This window comes from Notolepis coatsorum (assembly GCF_963971535.1).
Source record: "Notolepis coatsorum genome assembly, chromosome: 7".
Taxonomy (NCBI): Eukaryota; Metazoa; Chordata; class Actinopteri; order Aulopiformes; family Paralepididae; genus Notolepis; species Notolepis coatsorum.
This window is the reverse complement of record NC_140171.1, coordinates 29,713,747-29,738,920: the sequence shown is the minus strand read 5'-3', so window position 1 is coordinate 29,738,920 and position 25,174 is coordinate 29,713,747. Positions and strand designations below refer to the sequence as shown.

At 47.4% G+C, this 25,174-nt stretch overlaps 1 protein-coding gene across 2 annotated transcripts in view; it reads right to left on the bottom strand.

The window, feature by feature from the left end:
- gstcd (glutathione S-transferase, C-terminal domain containing) overlaps window positions 1-25,174 on the bottom strand; it is a 183,524-nt gene that overhangs the window by 32,585 nt on the left and 125,765 nt on the right. For both annotated transcript variants that reach the window (XM_084317986.1, XM_084317987.1), the window contains one exon: window positions 15,092-15,220. In XM_084317986.1, the coding sequence (XP_084174112.1) occupies window positions 15,092-15,220 (129 nt within the window). The remainder of the gene's footprint in view (window positions 1-15,091; window positions 15,221-25,174) is intronic.

Genomic DNA, 25,174 nt, shown 5'->3' with positions numbered 1-25,174 from the left:
TAGCCAGGATCACTCTGAAACTATACAATATTCACCACGGGATAACACGCGAACGTATACATGAAAAAATTAACTCTTTTTTACATGTTGGACGAGAGATAGTGACTGTCAAATGAGCCATAGTATTGTCTCCATAGCTATAATATAGATATAGCTCTGCAAACATCGTGAAAATTACCATCTTTTTAAGCGTGGCCACAGGCAGTGCAGATGGGGAGATAGCGTGGCGCTGAAAGTGTTAAAGGCCCCTTCCACTCAGAAACGTGTTTTTTCTACAGTTAACTCCTCTTGGAGGCATGACACAGTTTGATACAGATTGTTATTTGTGCAGAACTTGTCACCAGAGCGCCTCTTTCACATCCTTCCACTGTGTGGGGGCTTCTCTCTATGTCCTCCAAATCTGAACGGCTGTGTGACGCAACTAATCCTGGGAACCTATCATAGTCCCTATTGTACCGGCTGGACAAGCTGGTGAAAAAGGCTGGTTCAGTGCTTGGTAGGAGCTTGGGGTTGTGGTGGAGAGACGCACAAGGAGCAAGCTGCAGGACACCATGAAGAATGACAGCCACCCTCTCCATCACACCCTGGCAGGACAGAGGAACAGCTGCGGTGTACGGCTCATCTCACTGCGCTCACGGACTGAGCGGTACAGGGGATCTTTTGGCTCATGAGTCCCCCCCACTCAATTGAACAATTGTGCCAATTACCTTAACATATTGATCTATTTGACTGCTGCTACCTTTTTAAACTTTTTAAATGTTTAAACTTTTTAACTTAAGTACTGATTTTATTGTGTGTCCATTTATGTCTTAACGTATGTCAACCATGAGAGCTATTGGATAACTGAATTTCCCCAAGGGGATCAATAAAGTATGTATGTATGCATCTATCTATCTATCTATCTATCTATCTATCTATCTATCTATCTATCTATCTATCTATCTATCTATCTATCTATCTATCTATCTATTGCCCAGCTGGCCACGCCGTCATCCTGAAATGCTAACTGCTAACGTGAAATGCTAACTTGAAATGTTGATACATCTAGTGATATAGGCACAAAAACAATAATACCCCCCCCCCCCCAGTGAATCTCTTAGTTATAACAGGATTGTGTAAGCTAAGAAGTGCTGTGTTTTTGGCAAACCGCTTAGATGGTAAGACGCTAAAATGCAACAGAGTAAAGACGCTCATGGGAAATGTATTGAAAACAAGTGAAGTGCCGCTCACGGCCAACAGGGGCCAGAATTACACATGATCGCAATAGCAATACCTATCCAGGATCAGACTATGGGAAATAATTGCTAAAAATATATATATATATTTAAAAAGATCCCGGACACCCCCCCAAAATCAGCAACATGCAATCAATAGAAATTATCGTTTTAAGTGAATCAGAGATAATCTTAAGCATAATTGGTATGAGAGCGGCTGGGTGGCGTAGCGGAGATTGCGCTTGTCACCAATGCAAGAGACTCCGGTATCGAATGCCAGTCTCAGCATTGCCTTCGACTTGGGCCGGCCGTCGTACTGGCTCATTTGGCAGAGTCAGCGGGTGGAAAGTCGATGGTGTAACTGAGGGGTACAATTCCCTGACTGTATTGTTAGATATGATATTTAATACCACTACCTCTTGTACTTTAACTTCTGGCCATCCAGTACATGATATAAGTATGATGAACACTTTCCCACCTGATGAAACGAATCCACACAAATGTACCAAATCGAAGGTTTAATATAGCAAAAGGTATATACAACGTTCACTTAATTACATTTATGATTTGAAATATGAAATATGCACTTTTATGGCAAATGAGTATTCGTAGGTAAATCAACATTGAATGTCCAATCTCTGGTTACGCAGGGAGTAAGTATACAACCTGGAATATTTAGGAAACGATAGCGATGGTACTTAAATGATTATAGCTGGATACACTAAGGGGGGGGGGGTCCCGCTGGTTGTAAGACAGTAGGAGGGGGGGGTTAGAGAAGCCGCTGGCGGTATCCCATCTGGCCGACGGTGTCTTGGGAGAATTCAAAGTCTTGAACACGGTGCCCACAGAACCTCGGTCCGCAGACGAATACAGCTGGACCCTCTGTGGACGGTGGCTGCCGGTCCACAACGGAGAGACGTGAGGCGACCTCACTGGTGTAGAGCGCCGTCTCACCTGGAGTCCTCTCCGGGGGGTAGTTCCAACACTCCGCAGTGTTGGCCTTTATCCATGGAATAATCAAAGCACCCAAAGCATAATCCAAGCCGTGGAAGGCTCGCCGTCGTCCGGGTAGAGTAATCCAATATACAGGTCCGGTCGCCCTGGCTCGGAGCTCCTCGGATGCAAGCACCACTAGGGGTCTGCCCAGCCTGGTTAAGCGTCCAGATAACGTCAGGAACGATGGGGGTACTGATAACTTTAGAACTCTAACCGAACGATGCACCATACATAAATAGACTATTATTAGCTTAATAGAATACGTCCAACTCGACGGTATAGTGCCAAACTATGACTATTCAACTATTAATCTACACGATATCTCAATGCCTATTCTGGGGCCAAGTAGGCCTTACTACACCACACGTGCGTCGTGGGGAGGCTTTGCGTCTGTCACTCTGTTGGAGGGTAAAGAACTGGACTAAAAGAAAGTTCTACTTTACTTGCGCCATATATATATGCGCTATGAACAAATAGTACCATTCGTATTTCGCCCGACATATTCCTGCGCGGAACCGGGGCTTGCCACGACATGTTGGGCGGCACGATTGAACTTGGACCTAGGGGTATGGCAACCTGGCGCCAGGTTCTCGTCCAATGGTAGAATGAAACTATTATGGGCTGTTTAGTAGACTAAAGGGATATTCAGTGCATATTGTACAAGGAATATACAGGGGATATCAAACGATATACAAATACAATTAAATATATATATATAAATAAATATATATATTCGGTTTAATCTGATCCTTCACAACAGCCGCCCCCTAATTAGTCCCACCTAATTAGCTAAGCAGAGACAGATTAACCGCACTGTCCACCACTCAAGGTCCGCTGTAAGGGTCAGTCAACTCAAAAAGTCATGGGGTCATGGTCATCATCGATAGTATCTGGGAGTCGGGGCAGTTCTATGAGCCTCGCTACGGGACGTGTGTAAGTGCGCCCTTGGACGAGTACTTCAGCTGCTCGGACCTTGCCATCGGCACCGGTGATCACTTTGCTTACGCGGCCAGCCGGCCACATAGCTCTGGGTAGTGACTGGTCAATAATCATGACGACTGTTCCTTCTGTCAAATTGTCTCTCTCTTTTACCCACTTCTGGCGGGTCTGTAGAGACGGTAGGTAGTGAAGTAGGAAGCTGCTCCAAAACGTGTCAGCTAGTACTTGGCTGTACCTCCACATTCTTCGGCCGTTCGCTTCTTCAGGCCTGTACATTGTCTGGGGTAGCGCGGGGTCCAGCCGCCCCATTAGGAGTGTGTTGGGGGTGACTGGGTCGACATCTGCTACATCACTGGAGACGTAACCGAGGGGCTTTGAGTTCAATAATCCCTCGATCTCCGTGAGGACTGTCATTAGGACTTCCTCCGCCACAGTCTGGGCCCCAAGTACGGCGTACAGGGCTGTCTTTATAGAACGTACTTCTCGTTCCCAGGTTCCACCGAAGTGGGGTGCGTTCGGGGGATTAAACTGGAAGTCAATCTGGGATGGAGCGAGGTGGGTCTTAAGTTCTGGGCCCATAGCTTGGAAGCTCTCTCTCAGCTCTCTTTCTCCGCCTTTGAAGTTGGTCCCGTGATCAGACAACAATGTAGACGGTTTTCCTTTCCGTGATGTGAATCTTCGGAAGGCCATAAGGAATGAGTCTGTGCTCATGGTCGGAAGGAGCTCGATATGTATCGCTCTGGTGGTCATGCATTTGAATACAATACCCCACCGCTTCTCGGTGCCTCTTCCTCTCTTTATATACAACGGGCCAAAGCAGTCCATGCCTGTGGAGTGGAATGGCTTGTCGCCGATTCGGAGGCGACAGGGGGGTAAGTCAGCCATCCGTGGTATGCTGGGCTGCGCGCGCCACTTACGGCAGTCTAGACAGGTTCGCTGGAAGCGCCGTACTGCTTCTCTCCCTTGCAATATCCAATAACGACGTCTGATCTCCGCGAAGACTCTCTCTGCTCCTGCGTGGTGTACATCCTCGTCGTATTTCTTTATGATCAGCTCTGTGACCTTGTGTCGGCTGTTCAAGACGATCGGGTACTTAATGTCATCTGGTAGATCGGGGGCTCTCCGCAGGCGACCACCCACTCTGATGAGATTATGGGCGTCACTCTCTGGTGCCAGGTGAATCAGTCTGCTGTCTGATGGGACGGGGTTTCCTCCCTGTAGACAGTCTAGCTCATCGGGGAACGAGTCTCTCTGGGCTCGTTGTAGTAGAAGAAGTTCTGCTTCTTCGTAGTCAGCTGCTGACATGTCAGTGGGGGACTGAATCTCTGGGTGGTGCCGCAGGAATGTTCTTTGCTGCGCACTCTCTAGGGTAATGCAGTCATCTATGTTGGGGTCTGTGGAGGCGACAGTGCTCAGTCCACAGAACATAGGTTTCTTGTTCTCAACCTCCTCGTTACTTGCTTCCCGCGGGGTGGGCGTAGGCCAATCTCCTTCCGGGAGCTTGAGGAATTCTGGTCCGTCACTGTAGATGTTGCGACGGGTTAGGTCATCCAGAGACATTCCCCGGGTGATGACGTCAGCTGGGTTGTGTTTGGTGTCCACATACCGCCAGCTCGCTTCTTCTGTTAACTCTTGAATCTCGGTGACTCTGACTCCCACGAAGACTTTGTATCTGCATGAATCAGACTTGATCCATGTGAGTACTGTCGTGGAATCTGACCACAAGATTGTTCTGTGCACCGGAATGGTGAGTTCACGTTGGATTAACGTGGCTAGATGCGCTCCTGCGAGGGCTGCGCAGAGCTCTAGACGTGGGATAGATTGTTGCTTACGTGGGGCTATTCTTGAGCGGGCCAGGATGAAAGCAGTGTGTATCTTTCCTCCCTTCTCTTGGGCACGCAGGTAGGCCACCGATCCGTAGGCTACTTCGGAGGCGTCGCTGAAGACGTGTAGATCAATCTCGCATGTCTCTGGCCTCACTGTGGATGGGAAGTAGCTGCGGCGTATATTGACGCCTGGGAGTGAGCGGAGTTCCGTCTCCCACTCTCTCCATGTTGAGGCAAGGTGTGCGGGTATTGGGTCGTCCCAGCCCTGGTCCTTGTCCCATAGTGCTCGTACAATCATCTTTGCCCTGGTGGTGTAAGGTAGAATACATCCCAACGGGTCATATTGTCTGGCGAGTGTTCTGTACACACTCCGTCTGGTGGTCGGTATCGCCGTCGACCTTCCCTGCTCTGGAGCCAAGGGTTTGTGTCTATAGTGGAGCGAGTCTGTTTTGAAGCGCCAGACTAGTCCTAGTGTCATTTCTTGGGCTTCTCCTGGGATTGTCGCCATCCAGGTCTCGCTGCTGGCAGCCTTGTCCGCGGAGGAGAGGCTGCGCAATACGTGCGGGTCACTGCTGGCCCACTGCCTGAGATCAAAGCCGCCTTTGATCAGGGAGGCGCGTAACTTGATTAGGAGAGCCTCGGCTTCTTCTTGAGTCGAAACGCTTTGTAAACAGTTGTCCACGTAGAAACTGTTCTTCACACTGTGTTGGACCTCTTCATCTGCTGCTGGGTCCTCTGTGACGTGTTTCTGTAGTGCAAATGTAGCACAGCACGGGCTACATGTGGTTCCGAAGGGGAGTACTTCCCACTGGTAGATGGCTGGGTTCTCATCTCCGATCCTCTCTCTCCATAGGAACCGTAGCAGAGGCTTGTCCTCCTCTACTAGTCTCACCTGCAAGAACATCCCTTTGATATCCCCGCTGATAGCCACCTTGTCCTGGCGGAAGCGCAGTAGCACGCCTAGTAGGGAGGGGCCGAGTGTGGGGCCGGGCAAGAGCTCTTTATTCAGATTTTGGGATCCGATCTGGTAGCTGCAGTTAAACACAATGCGATCCTTGCCGTTGTGATGGACCTTGTGATGCGGCACGTACCATGATTCGGTCGTCTGATCGGCCTCTTTAATGTCAATCTTTGTTACGTGTCCCGCTGTGATTAGCTTCTCAATCTCAGCGCGGTACACACTCTCTTGAGCGGGGTCTTTGGCTAGGCGCCACTCCGTGTTCAATAGATAGCGCTCCGTGGCGTCTTTCTTTGCGTGAAAGGTGGGCATTCCCTCTCGCCTCAGGAGTGGAGTTGCGTATCTCATCACTCCGCCGACTGTGACTCTCTTTGTCCCCTGCTCGAGTAGGTTGATGGCGTAAATGTCTTCTTTAGAGCGAATATCTTTCTTTTCGTTCTTAAAGGGCATTGTCTCTAGGGTCCATAGCCTCTCGACATGCTGCAGGAGAGTGGTGTCTTCTTCTGTCGTTCTGGAGTGGAGGCAGCTAGTGGCTGCTGTTCGGTTGAGAGATTTAGCGAGGGGGCCTTGTAGGGTCCACCCTAGGCGGGTCTCGACTGCTGCAGGACAGCCTCGGGGTCCTGTATGAACCCGGTCAATCGGGACTATAAGTTCTGCATGGTCGGAGCCTATCAGCAGGGTCGGGGTAGCGCCGTCTATGAGCGGGATAGGTAATTGGCGCAGGTGCACATATTTATCCATCAACTTGGTGACAGGGTAGGTGTACTGCGATAGTCCTATTTCTTGGCTGGTGAAAGCATTTGTAATCTTGTACCGTCGCTCTGGCTGCCCGTTTGCTGCGATGGTGAAGGAGACATTCTCGCCCTTTATCGTCTTTAAATCTCTTCTTATTGTCCGAATCGTCATTTCGTTCTTGCTCCCCCGCAGTCCCAACTGGGCCGCAGCGGACGCGAGCAGAAGGGTCTTCTCTGACCCGTCATCAAGGACGGCGTAAGTGTCCATGACTTTATCTTGGTAGCTCAATGTCACACGGACTACCTTTAAGAGCACTTGGGCGCCGCTGCTGCTGGCGGGGTCAATGTACATGACACTTGCCTTGGTGCCGCTCCGTGGTGCAGGTGGAGGCTGTCTTCTGTTACTATCGTGTAGTATATCTAGATGGGCTCCATCGCACCGGCTGCACCTTTTCTTTAGGCGGCATTCGGCTGCCATGTGGGGCCGCGCACATCGATAACAGCGCCGGTTGGACTTTATCCATTGACTCACTTCTTCTGCATTCATCTTTGTGAATAGGTCACATTGTGACAGCCAGTGTTCTTTCTCACAGTAGGGACACGCTATCTTCCACTTCTCTTTTCTCGAGGGGGTGCTGTGACTCTTACTGCTCGGTACTGACTCTGATTGGTGCATGACAGTCACCGATCTTCTTCCATCATTTATTCTCCTGGGTCCCTCTCTGGAGCTTGGCGTGCTCCGCCCAAATGTATCTAGTCGTAAGCTGCTGACTTCTCTCGCCAGGAAGTCGGCTAGATCAAGGAGGGATGGCTCGGGGCCGTTGGGATCCCGGTAATCTCTCTGCCGCCTAAAGCGCTCCTGTCTGGCGGGTGGCAGCTTCTCCAAAATCCTCTCGACGTTAGAGTTGGCGTATAGCTCATGCATGCCCTTCTCCCGTTGCGCTCCCAGCATCCCTACCAGGGACTGCACTTTGATTGACAGGTCGTCTAGTGAGCGATTGTCTGTGGCTGGGGGTAGGCGATCAATATGCCTTATCTCTTGGATTACGTAATCCCATATACGTCCATATCTCTGGTCCAGCGCCGCTAGGGCCGCTGTGTATGGTGTCGAAGAGGTGGCATAGGCTAGCGCTATATTGTGCGCTCACGGTACTTTCAGGTGCTTCAGTAATATTGCATACTTGTGGCGTTCATCAGCGACATCCACCATCATTGTCTCTAAGCACATCCGGAGCTCCGTGTACTGTGCTCGACTCTCATAGGCGAAGTCTGGGAATGACGGCGTGGCAATGTATGACGCCGTGGATGGCTGATACATCGGCGAGCGTTGGGGGAGAGACCTCCTGGGCGAGTCCCCTCTTGCGCCTCGCTGTGGGCTGGTACTGACAGGGTACCATGGCCCGCTGGTCCAGGTGCTATTCCTCGGGGCTGGTCGTGCGTCGTGCTCACCCGTGAATAGAGTCGGGGGTCTGTAGCGCAGCGCCGCGGGGGTATAGCCTGGACTGTATGGGACCTCCTGGTCCGGTGGAGTACTGTGCTGTCGTCGGGCTTGGTTCTCCTCCTCTCCCTCTTCTTCCTCTATCAGATCTTCCAGATCCTGTAATCGTTTATTTAGCTTCTCCGCAGTGTATGCCGCTCCTTCCTTGTAGCTGGGTCTCGCTTGGACCGGTCTGTGAAGGGGGTCTGCGGGGGGTATAGGCTCGGTCTGTTGGTCAAGTTCAGGGTCGCTTGCTCGTTGAGGAGACGCTGCCCTTGACTGTTGTCTCGACGAGTTCCTTGAACCCCTGGCGGAGGGGGAGGGTGTTGCCTTGCGGATCAGCTGCTCCATTAGCTGCGCTTGTAACTTGTCGCGCTCGACTTCGCGCTTGGTGAGATCTGCTTCTCTTTGGGCACCGGCAGCGGTGCGCTGGGCGTCGGCCCAGTCTCTTGCCATATTCTCTTCTGTCTGGAGGCGTCTCATCTCCAGGCGTGTGCGCTGGTCTTCGCTCCGTTGTTGCGCTTGGAGTTGTTCGCGCTCGCTAAGCGCCTGTGCTTGGAGTCGATCGCGTTCGGTAGAGGCTGTCAGGCTGACGAGGAACGCCTGTTGTAGCATCCTCTCCGCTTCGCTGGGGGAAGGCGGTTGTGGAGGTGAGCCGCTCCTGCGTGAGCCGCTCCTGGGGGTACTCGTTGGGGAGTCCTGGAGCTCTATTTCCTCTGCGCTCTCCTCCTCTTCTTCCGTGCAGAGTTCTCTCTCTGTAGGGTTGTCTTCCTCCCGGGGCTGGTCGGGGACTACTTCTTGGGTAGTGGCGGGGGGTAAAGGCATGTCAGCTCCTTCCTGGTCCCCACCGTGAGTTTGGTCAGTTACATTAGGACCTACTAGGGCCTCTGTGGTCGGGGAAACCTGGTCGTTAAGGTCAGACATAATTTTACTTTCTACTTTTACCGCGTTTACCGTTTGTCGAAGGCTAGGTAGTTGACTGACAGTGTAAGCCTCTAAGTACTGAGGTGTCTGTCGTCTGCGCCGCGGGCGTTCTAGGTTAGGAGGATCGTTTCGTGGAGTGTTCATCATAGGCCATTTCAATATTAATAACACTATATTAATATTACACTAGTTACCATCCGGCTCGAAGGACCAATTGTAACTGAGGGGTACAATTCCCTGACTGTATTGTTAGATATGATATTTAATACCACTACCTCTTGTACTTTAACTTCTGGCCATCCAGTACATGATATAAGTATGATGAACACTTTCCCACCTGATGAAACGAATCCACACAAATGTACCAAATCGAAGGTTTAATATAGCAAAAGGTATATACAACGTTCACTTAATTACATTTATGATTTGAAATATGAAATATGCACTTTTATGGCAAATGAGTATTCGTAGGTAAATCAACATTGAATGTCCAATCTCTGGTTACGCAGGGAGTAAGTATACAACCTGGAATATTTAGGAAACGATAGCGATGGTACTTAAATGATTATAGCTGGATACACTAAGGGGGGGGGGGGTCCCGCTGGTTGTAAGACAGTAGGAGGGGGGGGTTAGAGAAGCCGCTGGCGGTATCCCATCTGGCCGACGGTGTCTTGGGAGAATTCAAAGTCTTGAACACGGTGCCCACAGAACCTCGGTCCGCAGACGAATACAGCTGGACCCTCTGTGGACGGTGGCTGCCGGTCCACAACGGAGAGACGTGAGGCGACCTCACTGGTGTAGAGCGCCGTCTCACCTGGAGTCCTCTCCGGGGGGTAGTTCCAACACTCCGCAGTGTTGGCCTTTATCCATGGAATAATCAAAGCACCCAAAGCATAATCCAAGCCGTGGAAGGCTCGCCGTCGTCCGGGTAGAGTAATCCAATATACAGGTCCGGTCGCCCTGGCTCGGAGCTCCTCGGATGCAAGCACCACTAGGGGTCTGCCCAGCCTGGTTAAGCGTCCAGATAACGTCAGGAACGATGGGGGTACTGATAACTTTAGAACTCTAACCGAACGATGCACCATACATAAATAGACTATTATTAGCTTAATAGAATACGTCCAACTCGACGGTATAGTGCCAAACTATGACTATTCAACTATTAATCTACACGATATCTCAATGCCTATTCTGGGGCCAAGTAGGCCTTACTACACCACACGTGCGTCGTGGGGAGGCTTTGCGTCTGTCACTCTGTTGGAGGGTAAAGAACTGGACTAAAAGAAAGTTCTACTTTACTTGCGCCATATATATATGCGCTATGAACAAATAGTACCATTCGTATTTCGCCCGACATATTCCTGCGCGGAACCGGGGCTTGCCACGACATGTTGGGCGGCACGATTGAACTTGGACCTAGGGGTATGGCAACCTGGCGCCAGGTTCTCGTCCAATGGTAGAATGAAACTATTATGGGCTGTTTAGTAGACTAAAGGGATATTCAGTGCATATTGTACAAGGAATATACAGGGGATATCAAACGATATACAAATACAATTAAATATATATATATAAATAAATATATATTCGGTTTAATCTGATCCTTCACAACAGATGGGTTAGCAACGTTCAAGACAGGGGAGGGGAGAATTGGCAATATGAAATTGGGATGGGAGAAAAATAGAAAAATGAGGAGAAAAAGTGGATAAAAAAACAAAAAAAAGCATAATTGGTATGGATATGGAATGAAAATGTATAATTTTTTTATCCTAGCGATGCACATCCCTGTTGGAAACTGGAGCAGCTCCAGACCAAATGAGCATCCAGATCTGAGCTCCACAGCCTCCCCGCGCCTCAGACATGCCTCCAGAAGTGAGCTTCAGTGCCTCAGACATGCCTCCAGAAGTGAGCTCCACAGCCTCAGACATGCATCCAGAAGTGAGCTCCACAGCCTCAGACATGCCTCCAGAAGCGAGCTCCACAGCCTCAGACATGCCTCCAGAAGTGAGCTCCACAGCCTCAGACATGCCTCCAGAAGTGAGCTCCACAGCCTCCCCGCGCCTCAGACATGCCTCGCTCACTGGTCATCCCACAGGACAAGGGACGTCAATGTGAATAACCGTAAAATTGGCTGTCCCCCAACACTTTAATGTGATTACCGCGCCGGCAATTCATTACAGGATGAGAGAGAAGACACCAACACATCACCCCGGCAAGTCAAATTGACTTTATTGACGACCATTTTCGCCTGGAAGCTATTTGTTTGTGTGTGCCGCGTTCGGACCCAATGGGGAGCCGGCTCGCGTGGTGTTACCACAGGTCTGACTTAGGAAGTGTACAGTAACACGCATGTTGATCTAACGGGGAATGGCTGTTCTATCGTTTCAAGTTCTTTGGGTGAATACTCTTATTTATTAACCCTTTCACTACCACACTACCAAATGGTTAACCCTTTCACTACCACACTACAGAAGGTTAACCCTTTCACTACCACACTACAGCAGGTTAACCCTTTACTATCACACCACAGACCATCCGTAGTGTGGTAGTGAAAGGGTTAACCCAGTTCCGGTGCCAGTTTCACACCTGGCCCACGTGACGCCAGAATTAAGAGAGCAAGACAGCGGCTAATAATAGGACGGTCTCGACTAACTCAATTAGCTTGATTAAACGAATGAATGAAATAGGACTAAAAGTGGAGTCATGTATAATACATATCAGAACCAGGAGCAGCATGATGATGAAGGGCCCGTGCAGCTGGGACCGTGTCACAGAGGCACGCGCTCATTCCGGGTAGATTTCATAATACCGTATGTCCTTGTATCAAAGGCTCAGACAATACAGAAATAAATCCAATAAATCACTGTTTGAATAGAGCGAGCGTTTCAACAGCTGGTGGCACTGCTACGGTGCTACACTCACGCACTGTGCTTTTTAAGTGACGGCACCCGGTGGGTACTTGTTAATATTGAAGTGCAAATCTCAACCAATGACAATCTAACCAATAAGAGAGCATACGTTTTGAATTAATCTAAATATGAACATTGAGCTGTGTGCGTGTACGTGCATGCGTGTGGCAACACAGTACACCTTATGTCTATAGTTACAAAACACTCTCGCCCACACAGTGGCGAAAATAATGCCCTGTGGTGTTTGTTTTTCGGCAAGTGGGGCGGGTGGTCTCGGCGGACTGGCCTGGAACAATAGATGCTTCTAATTATAGCAGGTACTACACACACACGCAAACACACACACACATTCCTATATGTCCTGGGGAGAGGGACAGTAAGACTACCTGTGTAGCTCTTTTTCTGAAACTGGGCTATGACTCTAACCAGACAGACCCACCTTTTACTATCCCCAGGAGATGATACAAACCTGACACAAATTGAAAGCAAACATCAGTTTTATTTTATTTCTTTTGCAAAAGAGAAAGTCGCTCGATAAAAGCAGAGAAGAGCATTCAAATCCCAACGCGGGCGTCAGCAGGAGCAACACAGACGCAGCCGCAATTAAGGAGCTATCCGGACTAAATTGAGAATAATTACACCGCCGGGGTAGTTAAGAGCTCCGCGTACGGCATGGAGGTAGGCGTTCACTCCACTTGAGCGCTTGAGTGGGGGAAGGACATAAATTCGCAGCTGGAGAGCACTTGTGAGCGCGGGGGTTGTCACCCCGTCGGATATATAGGCCCGGCCGGTCTCTGTGGAAGAGGAGGTACCAGAACGCGGTGAGACCTGCAACGCCTTCCACACAAACAGACTCCACACAGAGATGCCGACGTGAGAAATGTGTGACAAATTAAGAAGCAACAGGGGGGGGCATGCGGCCAAGTTGACTCTATAAACTTTTAAAGGGCTGGCAAGCGTTCTGCTGTTTTATTACAAACACTTCCCTTTCCAAATATTACTCCTAGAAGCTTGCAGTGAGAAGAACAAGAGAGGAACAGGCGCTATTCTCTTTGGCAGCGCTGGGGTTTTTCTAGAATAGGGAACCAAACACAAACTCTTGGGACGCCAGACACGCACACAGCAGAGGAAAATCGGTCAAAGGGAGAACGTGTGTTTTTTCCTTTCTTCTTTTTCTCTCAAGACTCTTTTCTCTGAGTAGCTGCTCAGAAACATTGAGAGCTTAAAAAAAATAAAAAAAACCTTGTTCTACAATTGTTGGTATATACGATTACCAATTACATTTCCAATGTTCAAAAGGAATATAATGGAAAATAATTGCCACAGTCTGCCTCGACAAAATGCAAAGCTGCGAAGGGGGACTGGAAGAAAAAAGAGAGAGAGAGAGAGAGAGAGAGAGAGAGAGAGAGAGAGAGAGAGAGAGAGAGAGAGAGAGAGAGAGAGAGAGAGAGCGAGAGCGAGAGCGAGAGCGAGAGAGAGAGAGAGAGAGAGAGAGAGAGAGAGAGAGAGAGAGAGAGAGAGAGAGAGAGAGAGAGAGAGAATCTGCTGCGACGACAGACAACCCTATCATGGAAGTTATTCTTTGGGAAATTATGTGGAGACAATATGTACATTTCAGCTGTGTGTACAAGTTGTGGGTACAATTGTGAAATTTGGCCTGTGACAGAGAAGGCAGCAACATCTTTTTTAGAAGCTGTCAATTGTAACACAATACAGTCATAGTGGGGTAACGAATACAATTCTGATATTCATAAGTCACTATACTTAAAATAGTCGTTTTTCACTAATATTGTCCACATTTTGAGTATCATGATACTTTTCAGTGCCTGTACAATAGCTTGGTTGAATACTTGGCTGGTCTATAACATGAGGCGTTGAAAGACTAAGACAAGCTGGGCTAGTAGTATCAACGTCTGTCCAAAGAGTCTGTCTCAGTATACAGACTGTCTCTGGTAGCATCAATTCAACCCCTATTTTCTATATCCCATATGTCTGTTGTCTAATGTTCAACCCCCGAAGCACATTTATCTTCAGACACACCATAGACAAAATGCCAGCTGCATTACATGGAGTGCCCTTCATCATCTGTCATCTAGAGACATGTGTTTTTTTTCTACTCGCATTAAAAAGTAAATGGAAATTTGGCTTAAGTAAAATGTCTCTGAATCTTTTTTATCATCATTATTATTACTATTACTATTCTTCTTCTTCTTCTTCTTCTTCTTCTTCTTCTTCTTCTTCTTCTTCTTCTTCTTCTTCTTCTTCTTCTTCTTCTTCTTCTTCTTCTTCTTCTTCTTCTTCTTCTTCTTCTTCTTCTTCTTATTATTATGTGAATAGGTAAGAAATGTAATGTTCCTCAGTTAAAGGCTTTTGTATTTTCCTATGTCCATACTCATGACAATAGGTAGTGGCAGCGTTTACAAGCTTCTATTAGAAGGCATTTGGTGAAGACGTTGGTTTCTCCTGTGTTTTGGCTTTAATAATGTATAATCATACTGGTGTGTGTGAACAGGTGTCAGGCTCATTAGGTGGTCTGGTGTACTGTATATTGAGTGTATAAAAGTGCATGGCCTAGGCTGATTAATAAAACTACATCATTAGCACAGTGTTGTTGTAATTATGATATTTGCTGAACAAATTAATTAATTTATGGGTTTACTGGCAGAGCTAGGTCACAATGGGCCCTGGTGAATATTCATAATGTTAATAATTTTGTGCTATGTGGGCACTACACTACACCGGTGGGGGCGAGTCTGGCTCTGTAATCGCCGTCTGGTAATCAGCCGGTTCGATTCCGGCACCTCCTGGTAGCGTGTGAAAGTGTCCTTGAGCAAAACAACCCCTAACTGCTCCCGATGAACAGGTTGGCACCTTGCATGGTTGCCTCCGCCGTGGTGTGTGAATGTGTGAGTGGATGGGTGAACGTGAGGCACAAGTTGAAAAGCACTTTGGATAAAGGTGTTATATAAATGCGGTCTATTTACTTGCACATCACAAATCCTCGCACTTACCTTACCGTCTGCATCATCTATAAATCAATAAACAACATTATGACAACGACAGACGAATGACATCTAATCGATGCTCCTTTCGTTTATAATGCCGTGCACTCACCCCGACGTGAAAGGGTCCAGTGAAGTAATCCAGATTGGCCTGGATGAAGCCTATGTTGGCCAGACCCAGCTCAGCACTGCGGTTCTTGGCCCTGACGAGAGACTCCTCTTTGTTCTCTATGAGGATCACCTGGAAACAAGAGCAAGGAGGGTGACATTACAGGACAGTGTTTCCGTCATATACACTTCCGAGTCATTTGGCGATCAACGTGTTTGCAGTGATGGTATAATTGAATACTATGAATAGAGCCCTTCACTAAATGAGCTGGAACCGTGCCCAACTTGCTTATGCACACTTTCACTTACTACCTGTAATTTAGCAAAAGCCCTATTATGCTTAAAATATGTGTCTGTCGCTAGTGCCATTACATTGCTTAACTACCACCTTTTAAACATGACACAGCATATGCTGTTGCTAGCCATTGCATTGCTTTACTATCACTGTTTAGCTGCAACCAAGTCTGTCTGTCAGAAAGGTAGTCCCACAAATAAAAATAAAAAAAAGCTTTGTTTGCCATGCCATGGTACATGCTAGACATAAAATGTGCCACAATGATAGATATTGGTATGCCAATACAGAACAACAAACATCACACCAATCGGCCAGAGGGAAGCATTATAATAAAAGGTCAAATTGTACAACTTTGAAGAGTTTGATCAACACAGGACTTGGAACACATACAGTATATGTATTAACTTATTATACTGTGAAGTTTTCCAGACCTTTAACAACTCCTCCAAGTACACATAGTACAATACCAAGCGGGGAATAGGCCTAGACGTCACTGTTTGACAGCATTACATTTTCAACCTTTAAGAAGGCAACACGCAAGTCATCCTCAAGGGTCAGTTTGACCCTGTATTACATTTTGTTCTTCATGGCCGTCACGGCTGAAAAACAAGCTTTGAACAGCCTCGACACCTCATCGCTGCATTGTGAAACACACTTTGTTCTCGGCAGTGCACTCCAGTGAGTGTTTCTAGTGGGGACTCATTGACACATGTTCTCAGGGTGATATTATCAACAAGCTGTTCCAGGGGTTTAGTTGCGGTGGCAGCTGGAAGCTTTGCCTCAATGTTCTCAGTTCATGCTGGGTGATCTGCCGTTTGCCTTCGCATCCTACATTGCTTTGTTTGCTCCGCTGAATATGTCAAGCAAGGTAGCTGAGTTTATGGCAAGCCATTTCTCCTCCGCCAAAACCTCGGCCAAGATCGGGTATCTTGCACGCGGCTCCTCCTCCCTCAAGGCTGAACAGAGTAGATGTGACTTTCTTTGACAGGTATATCGACTCAGCGTAAAAAAAATAAATCCACTTTTATAGCTCTATTTGTAGTCAAAATGCAATCTTCCGTGTTCAGGTGTCAAGCACTCTGCCTGGGTAACAACCATTTACTCCTCCACGGTAGCTTCATCAAAATAAAGGCAGTGCATGTGAAGACGAACACGGACGTCTAGTGTTGACCGCAAATGGGACTATAAAGTGGATTTTTAAAAGGTTTGGGTGAATTTCTTCTTTGCAGATCTTACTAGAGTATAGTACTACAGCAAACAAGCTTGGCACTAGTGCGGCAAAAGAGGAGGAGGAGGAGGAGAAGAAAAAGAAAAAGAGAAGAAAAAGAAAAAGAAAAAGAAAAAGAAAAAGAAAAAGAAAAAGAAAAAGAAAAAGAAAAAGAAAAAGAAAAAGAAGAAGAAGAAGAAGAAGAAGAAGAAGAAGAAGAAGAAGAAGAAGAAGAAGAAGAAGAAGAAGAAGAAGAAGAAGAAGAAGGCCTGAAAGATTCTGGACTGATCCTTTCACACAAAACATGAAGCTGCAAATAAGATAGCTTTTTCATCCTGTGTAAAAAGGTGCTTATACTGTGATGGTTGTTGTTGTTGTTGTTATATTCCCACTGGTACTGCTACAAGACCCACTGGTACTGCTACAAAATACACTGGTACTGCTACACGACCCACTGGTACTGCTACAAAACCCACTGATACTGCTACAAGACCCACTGGCCCTGCTACAAGACCCACTGGTACTGCTACAAGACCCACTGGTACTGCTACAAGACCCACTGGTACTGCTACAAAATACACTGGTACTGCTACACGACCCACTGGTACTGCTACAAGACCCACTGGTACTGCTACAAGACCCACTGGTACTGCTACAAGACCCACTGGTACTGCTACAAGACCCACTGGTACTGCTACAAAATACACTGGTACTGCTACACGACCCACTGGTACTGCTACAAGACCCACTGGTACTGCTACAAGACCCACTGGTACTGCTACAAGACCCACTGGTACTGCTACAAAATACACTGGTACTGCTACAAAACCCACTGGTACTGCTACAAAACCCACTGGTACTGCTACAAGACCCACTGGTACTGCTACAAGCCCCACTGGTACTGCTACACGACACACTGGTACTGCTACAAAACCCACTGGTACTGCTACAAGACCCACTGGTACTGCTACACGACCCACTGGTACTGCTACAAGACCCACTGGTACTGCTACAAAATACACTGGTACTGCTACAAGACCCACTGGTACTGCTACAAGCCCCACTGGTACTGCTACAAAACCCACTGGTACTGCTACACGACCCACTGGTACTGCTACAAGACCCACTGGTACTGCTACAAAACCCACTGGTACTGCTACAAAATACACTGGTACTGCTACAAGACCCACTGGTACTGCTACAAGACCCACTGGTACTGCTACAAAACCCACTGGTACTGCTACAAAACCCACTGGTACTGCTACAAAATACACTGGTACTGCTACAAAACCCACTGGTACTGCTACAAGACCCACTGGTACTGCTACAAGCCCCACTGGTACTGCTACACGACCCACTGGTACTGCTACAAAACCCACTGGTACTGCTACAAAACCCACTGGTACTGCTACAAAACCCACTGGTACTGCTACAAAATACACTGGTACTGCTACAAGACCCACTGGTACTGCTACAAGCCCCACTGGTACTGCTACACGACCCACTGGTACTGCTACAAGACCCACTGGTACTGCTACACGACCCACTGGTACTGCTACAAGACCCACTGGTACTGCTACACGACCCACTGGTACTGCTACAAGCCCCACTGGTACTGCTACACGACCCACTGGTACTGCTACAAGACTCACTGGTACTGCTACAAGACCCACTGGTACTGCTACAAAACCCACTGGTACTGCTACAAAATACACTGGTACTGCTACAAAACCCACTGGTACTGCTACAAAACCCACTGGTACTGCTACAAAACCCACTGGTACTGCTACAAGACCCACTGGTACTGCTACAAAACCCACTGGTACTGCTACAAAACCCACTGGTACTGCTACAAAATACACTGGTACTGCTACAAGACCCACTGGTACTGCTACAAAACCCACTGGTACTGCTACCAAACCCACTGGTACTGCTACAAAATACACTGGTACTGCTACAAGACCCACTGGTACTGCTACAAGACCCACTGGTACTGCTACAAGCCCCACTGGTACTGCTACACGACCCACTGGTACTGCTACAAAACCCACTGGTACTGCTACAAAACCCACTGGTACTGCTACAAAACCCACTGGTACTGCTACACGACCCACTGGTATGGCTACAAAACCCACTGGTACTGCTACAAAACCCACTGGTACTGCTACAAGACCCACTGGTACTGCTACAAAACCCACTGGTACTGCTACAAGACCCACTGGTACTGCTACAAGACCCACTGGTACTGCTACACGACCCACTGGTACTGCTACAAGACCCACTGGTACTGCTACAAGCCCCACTGGTACTGCTACACGACCCACTGGTACTGCTACAAGACCCACTGGTACTGCTACAAAACACACTGATATGGCTACAAAACCCACTGGTACTGCTACACGACCCACTGGTACTGCTACACGACCCACTGGTACTGCTACAAGACCCACTGGTACTGCTACAAGCCCCACTGGTACTGCTACACGACCCACTGGTACTGCTACAAGACCCACTGGTATGGCTACAAAACACACTGATATGGCTACAAAACCCACTGGTACTGCTACACGACCCACTGGTATGGCTACAAAACACACTGGTATGGCTACAAAACACACTGGTATGGCTACAAAACACACTGGTTCTGCTACAAAACCCACTGGTTCTGCTACAAAACCCACTGGTTCTGCTACAAAACCCACTGGCCCTGCTACAAAACCCAGTGGTTCAGCTACAAAACCCACTGGCCCTGCTACAAAACCCAGTGGTTCTGCTACAAAAATCCACTGGCCCTGCTACACAACCCACTGGTACTGCTACAAAACCCACTGGTACTGCTATTGCATGGTTGCCTCCACCATCGGTGTGTGAATGTGTGAGTGAACGGGTGAATGTGAGGCATAAGTTGTAATGCTTTGGATAAAAGCGCTATATACTGTAAATGCAGTCCATTTACCATATACAGGTCTGTTTGTTGTTCGACTGCAGAATGGTAATATTTGACTAAACTGTACTTGAACTGTACTTGTTTCTTGTACTCTGGCTGGGTAACACCATTTACTCCTCCACAGTAGTGTAATCAAAATAAAGGCAGTGCATGGAAAGAAGAACACAGACGTCTAGTGTTGACCGCAAATGGGACTATAAAGTGGATTTTTAAAAGGTTTGCTTGAATCTTTTCTTTGCAGATCTTACTAAAGTATAGTACTACAGCAAACAAGCTTGGCACTAGTGCGGCAAAAGAGAATGAGAAGAAGAAGAAAAACCCACTGGCCCTGCTACAAAACCCACTGGCCCTGCTACAAAACCCACTGGCCCGGCTACAAAGACCCACTGGTACTGCTACAAAACCCACTGGCCCTGCTACAAAACCCACTGGCCCGGCTACAAAGACCCACTGGTACTGCTACAAAACCCACTGGCCCTGCTACAAAACCCACTGGCCCTGCTACAAAACCCACTGGCCCTGCTACAAAACCCACTGACCCTGCTACAAAACCCACTGGCCCTGCTACAAAAATCCACTGGCCCGGCTACAAAACCCACTGGTTCTGCTACAAAACCCACTGGCACTGCTACAAAACCCACTGGCCCGGCTACAAAACCCACTGGCCCGGCTACAAAACCCACTGGCCCTGCTACAAAACCCACTGGCCCGGCTACAAAACCCACTGGCCCGGCTACAAAACCCACTGGCCCGGCTACAAAACCCACTGGCCCAGCTACAAAACCCACTGGCCCTGCTACAAAAATCCACTGGTTCTGCTACAAAACCCACTGGTTCTGCTACAAAACCCACTGGTATGGCTATTGCATGGTTGCCTGCGTCGGTGTGTGAGTGTGTGAGTGAGTGTATATGTGAGGCATAAGTTGTAATGCTTTGGATAAAAGCGCTATAAAATGCAGTCCATTTACCATTTATAAGTTTGTTTGTTGTTCGACTGCAATATGGTAATCTATGACTGAACTGTACTTGAACTGTACTTGTCTCTTGTACTCTGGCTGGGAAACAACCATTTACTCCTCCACGGTAGCTTTGTTTGTACTTGAACTGTACTTGTTTGTCCAATGTGTTTTTAATATATATCTATTGTACACAGGTATCTATTGATAAAGAGATCTCGATCACAATGAGACTACCTATCTAAATAAATGTAAATAAATAAAATATTCAAATATATATATATACATTAAATGTGTGGTTTATAAATCCTTTCCTTTACCTCAATTGTACTGTCTCATTCGGGGGAAGCAGCCTTCGCAAATTATGCACCAAAGCTATGGAACACCCTACCTATGGACATTAGGGAGGCTAAAAAATAAGCAAAATGTACCTCACCTTAGCCTTTTAATAAACTTTGAGCTGCAATTATTGTAGGAAAGGTGCTATACGAATAACGTTTCTTCTTCTTCTTCTTAGTGGTCAAGCATGAGAAGCAATTTAATGGAGTTATTAATTGGTGTACCAGGGGCAGGACCCGTGCACACAGGAATACATAATGAATACAGTCCACACAGGTCTTATTGTTGTCCCAGGGGCAGGACCCGTGCACACAGGAATACATAATGAATACAGTCCACACAGGTCTTATTGTTGTCCCAGGGGCAGGACCCATGCACACAGAGGAATACATAATACATACAGTCCACACTTCTCAAAATGTTCCCATAAGGTCTTGCAAACAAACACCAACACATTCTGGGAGCAGACTCTATTTTGTACTATGCAAGTGTTAAGTGTAATGTGTTAATATGACTGTATGTAACTGCACTTTACTGTTCCACAAGAGGGCGCTATAGGCGTAAGGAGACGCAGCTATTATGGCTGACGTCAGGTAGAAGGTATAAAAGGGAATGTTCCCTCCCCCTCTATCTCTTTCACTCTACCTCTCAAGGAGAGGAGGTCTCGTGGTACATATGTGCATAAGAATAAACCACGCCGGTTAAGGCTAAAGAAGGACCTTGTCGTCATGACCAAGTTATTGTTGCTCCCCAGGTGACTCTGTCAACAGGTTATGGGCCCCGGATCGTATCCCTGTATATAACATTGACCGCGCTGAAGAAAGCGAACACAGAGACTGAATACGTCATCAGAGCGGAACAAATCATCACGGTGCTCAAGAGTGCAGGAGAAGCACAGAGCGATGGACTAATGATGGCGATGGTTATGAGAGGACTACCGGAGATGTATAAACCATTCACACTGTTGGTGACACACGGTTCAGCAGACATGTCGCTGGGGGAGTTCAAGGCCAAGCTGCGGAACTTCGAGGCCTCAGAAGACACACACCCGGTCGCCGAAGAGGCGGGAGAAAGGGTAATGAAGGCCCGAGCAGCGCCAAAGAGAACGACCGGACCCCTGACGGAGATGGCGTGCTGGCGATGTGGAGAAAAGGGTCACCGAAAAGATAAATGCACAAAAACAGTCTGGTGTAGTTTCTGTGGAACTTCGGGACACGCGGACAGAGTGTGTAGAAAGAAGCGCGAACAGAGCGCTCGGTACGCGCACGTGCAAGATGGCGGCTGTGGACAAGATGGCGGCAAAGGTGGACGTGAGGCGAGTCGAGACGACGCCCGGAGAGCAGCGGGAAGAGAGGACTTCACCTTCGGGGCGCAGACAGCATACGTCACCCGGTCAACGCAGCAGCAGCAGGTCCAAAGGAAGGGACTGATCGTGGACACAGGTGCGTCGTCCCACATCATCAACGACAGGAACCGATTCAAGAACTTTGACAGCACCTTCGAGCCGGAGAGACACAGCATGGAGCTGACATTCGGGTTGGCGCAGGGGAGAGGAGACGCACAGGTATGCCTCATAGACAGTGAGGGGCGCCGGTGTACAGTGACGTTAAAGAACGCTCTCTACATACCCTCATTCCCACAAGAACTATTCTCTGTCAAATCTGCTACTGCAAACGATGCCAAAGTGTTCTTCAATGAAGGTAAAGATGTTCTTGTAGAGCCTGACGGTACAAGATTTAACATAGAGGTGTACAAGAGAATGTATTATCTACAAACAGAATGTAACGAAAATGATATGTGTAATGTCAGTCATGATATTCAGACATGGCATGAGATCATGGGTCATTGTAATTACGAGGATATACTGAAGCTGCAAGCGGTGACAGTAGGCATGCACATTAACGGTGAAAAGCATAGACCTAACAAAGAATGTGATGTGTGTATAAAGGAAAAGTAAAGATACCACTTGAGCTAGTTAACACAGATCTACTGTAGCCGGTCCAGTAAACAATGAGTCCATAGGTGGCTTTAAATATGTACAGTCTTTTACAGATGTTTGTACAGGGGCAGTGTTTGTTTACTTTCTCAAAGCAAAGAGTGACACACTCCAGGCCACAGAAAAATTCCTTGCAGATGTAGCTCCGTACGGCAACATAAAATGCTTGCGGTCTGATAACGGAGTTCACAAATAGAGAGTTCCAATCACTGCTGAGAAGGAATAAAATCAGACACAAGACGTCCTGTCCTTACTCCCCGCACCAGAACGGGATAGCAGAGAGGGAAGGACGCACTCTTTTCGAAATGGCTAGGTGTAAGCTAATAGATGGTAACTTATCCAAGAGTCTATGGCATTATGCGGTACAAGAAGCCGCTTACACCAGAAATCGGTGTTTTAACAAGCACACGGGCACCACCCTGTATACAGCACTGACAGGAAAAAGGTGTGATCTAGCCAGGATGCACAAGTTTGGGTCAGTGTGTTATGCTTACCAGCAGGACAGAGGAAAGCTTGAGTCCAGGTGTGAAAAATTACTCTTTGTAGGGCATGACAAGGGCAGCCCCGCTTTTCTAGTCTACTATCCCGGTAAAGGGAAAGTGCAAAAACACAGGCTAGTAAAATTTGTCACAAAGACAACATGTGAGAACGAGACACAGACACAGGAGCCAGAGCTGGACTCCAGAGTAGGGTGTGAAGAAAGAGAGACACCACAGCCTAGTGTACTGAGCACAGACATGCAGACAGACAGTCAACAACCCCCAGAGGATGATGACGGGAAGCACCCTAGGGTGACATCACGTGCCTCATGCAGTGGGAGATATCCCTCCCGGGAACATAAACCCCCAAAGTATCTGAAAGACTATGCCCAGAGAGAAAGTGACGAGGATGACAGTACACTTACCAGCATAGATTACTGCTACAGAGTAGTGAGTGGTGTACCTCAGACCTTTAAAGAGGCCATGGTATCCCCTGAGTCAAGAAAATGGGAGAGAGCAATGGATGAGGAGATGAGGTCCCTAGAGGACAATCATACTTTTACTCTAACAAAGTTACCAGAGGGTAGACAGACAGTGGGAGGCAAATGGGTGTACTCAATCAAGGAGGGTATCGAAGGCCACGACAAGTACAAGGCCAGGTTTGTAGCTAAAGGCTACAGTCAGAGGGAAGGAATAGACTACGGTGAGACATTCTCACCTACAGCCAATCTGACCAGTGTACTGTACGGGTAGTGATGCAGAAGGCAGCTGAGGACAGTTTGATTTTACACCAGATGGATGTGAAGACAGCCTACCTGCACGCACCCATTGATAGGGAGCAGTGATGGGAATAACGGCGCTATAAGTAATGGCGTTACTAACGGCATTAGTTTTTTCAGTAACGAGTAATCTAACGGATTACTCTTCCAATCTTAATAACGCCGTTAGCGTTACTGCAAAAAAATGCGGCGCTTTACTATGAATGAACCTGTTTCTTTCATCAGACAGATCTCTGCGCCGAGAGGCAATAATATGTTCTTCCTTGTTTAGTGGGCAGTGCGCGAGACAAGCATACATGCTGACGATTGGCTGAGGTTGAATAAAATGTCATGGTAAGCCAATCAGAGGTGGAGGTGGGCGGGTGTCTAAAGCATCCAGAGTCTGACACACAGCGCGACAAGACAAGCGATCACTGATCAGTCAGCATGAGACCGCGGTCCGTGTAGTGTACGTTTTGAGCCCAAAAACGAATCCAACGAACAACACAGTACAGCTCAATACATACAATTGTTAAGGGGATGCAGACCAGAGAAAGACTTTCGTCATAAATGTCATGAATTGAAAATGGGGGACCCTGATGTAAACAAGACGAAACTCTTTCTCTGGTCTGCATCCCCTTAACAATTGTGTGTATTGAGCCGTACTGTATTGTACCCATTCTGCAATCTGTTAATTAAAATGTCCAATCAATCAGTATATATTTGTTATTTATTTTTGCTTAACAAGCATAATTTAATGTTGCCCAGTTGTGGCCTGTTGAGGGGCAATACATATCAAAAGTTCCAAAACATCTATTCTGTTTGTATTTGTATGATCCACTATATAAACATAGTAATTATAATATCTACATACTGTACATGGCATTTGATTGGAGGCTAGTCTCACGTTGTCCCACAGCAACATTAAAATAGTTTAGATTTGTGTATGTTGTTTATGTAAAAAAGAAAATCTTGAAAGTAACACAATAGTTACTTTCTGAAGTAACTAGTTACTTTTATAATTTGTAACTGAGTAAGTAATTTAGTTACTTTTTGGAAGAAGTAACTAGTAACTGTAACTAGTTACTTTTTTTAAGTAACTTGCCCAAC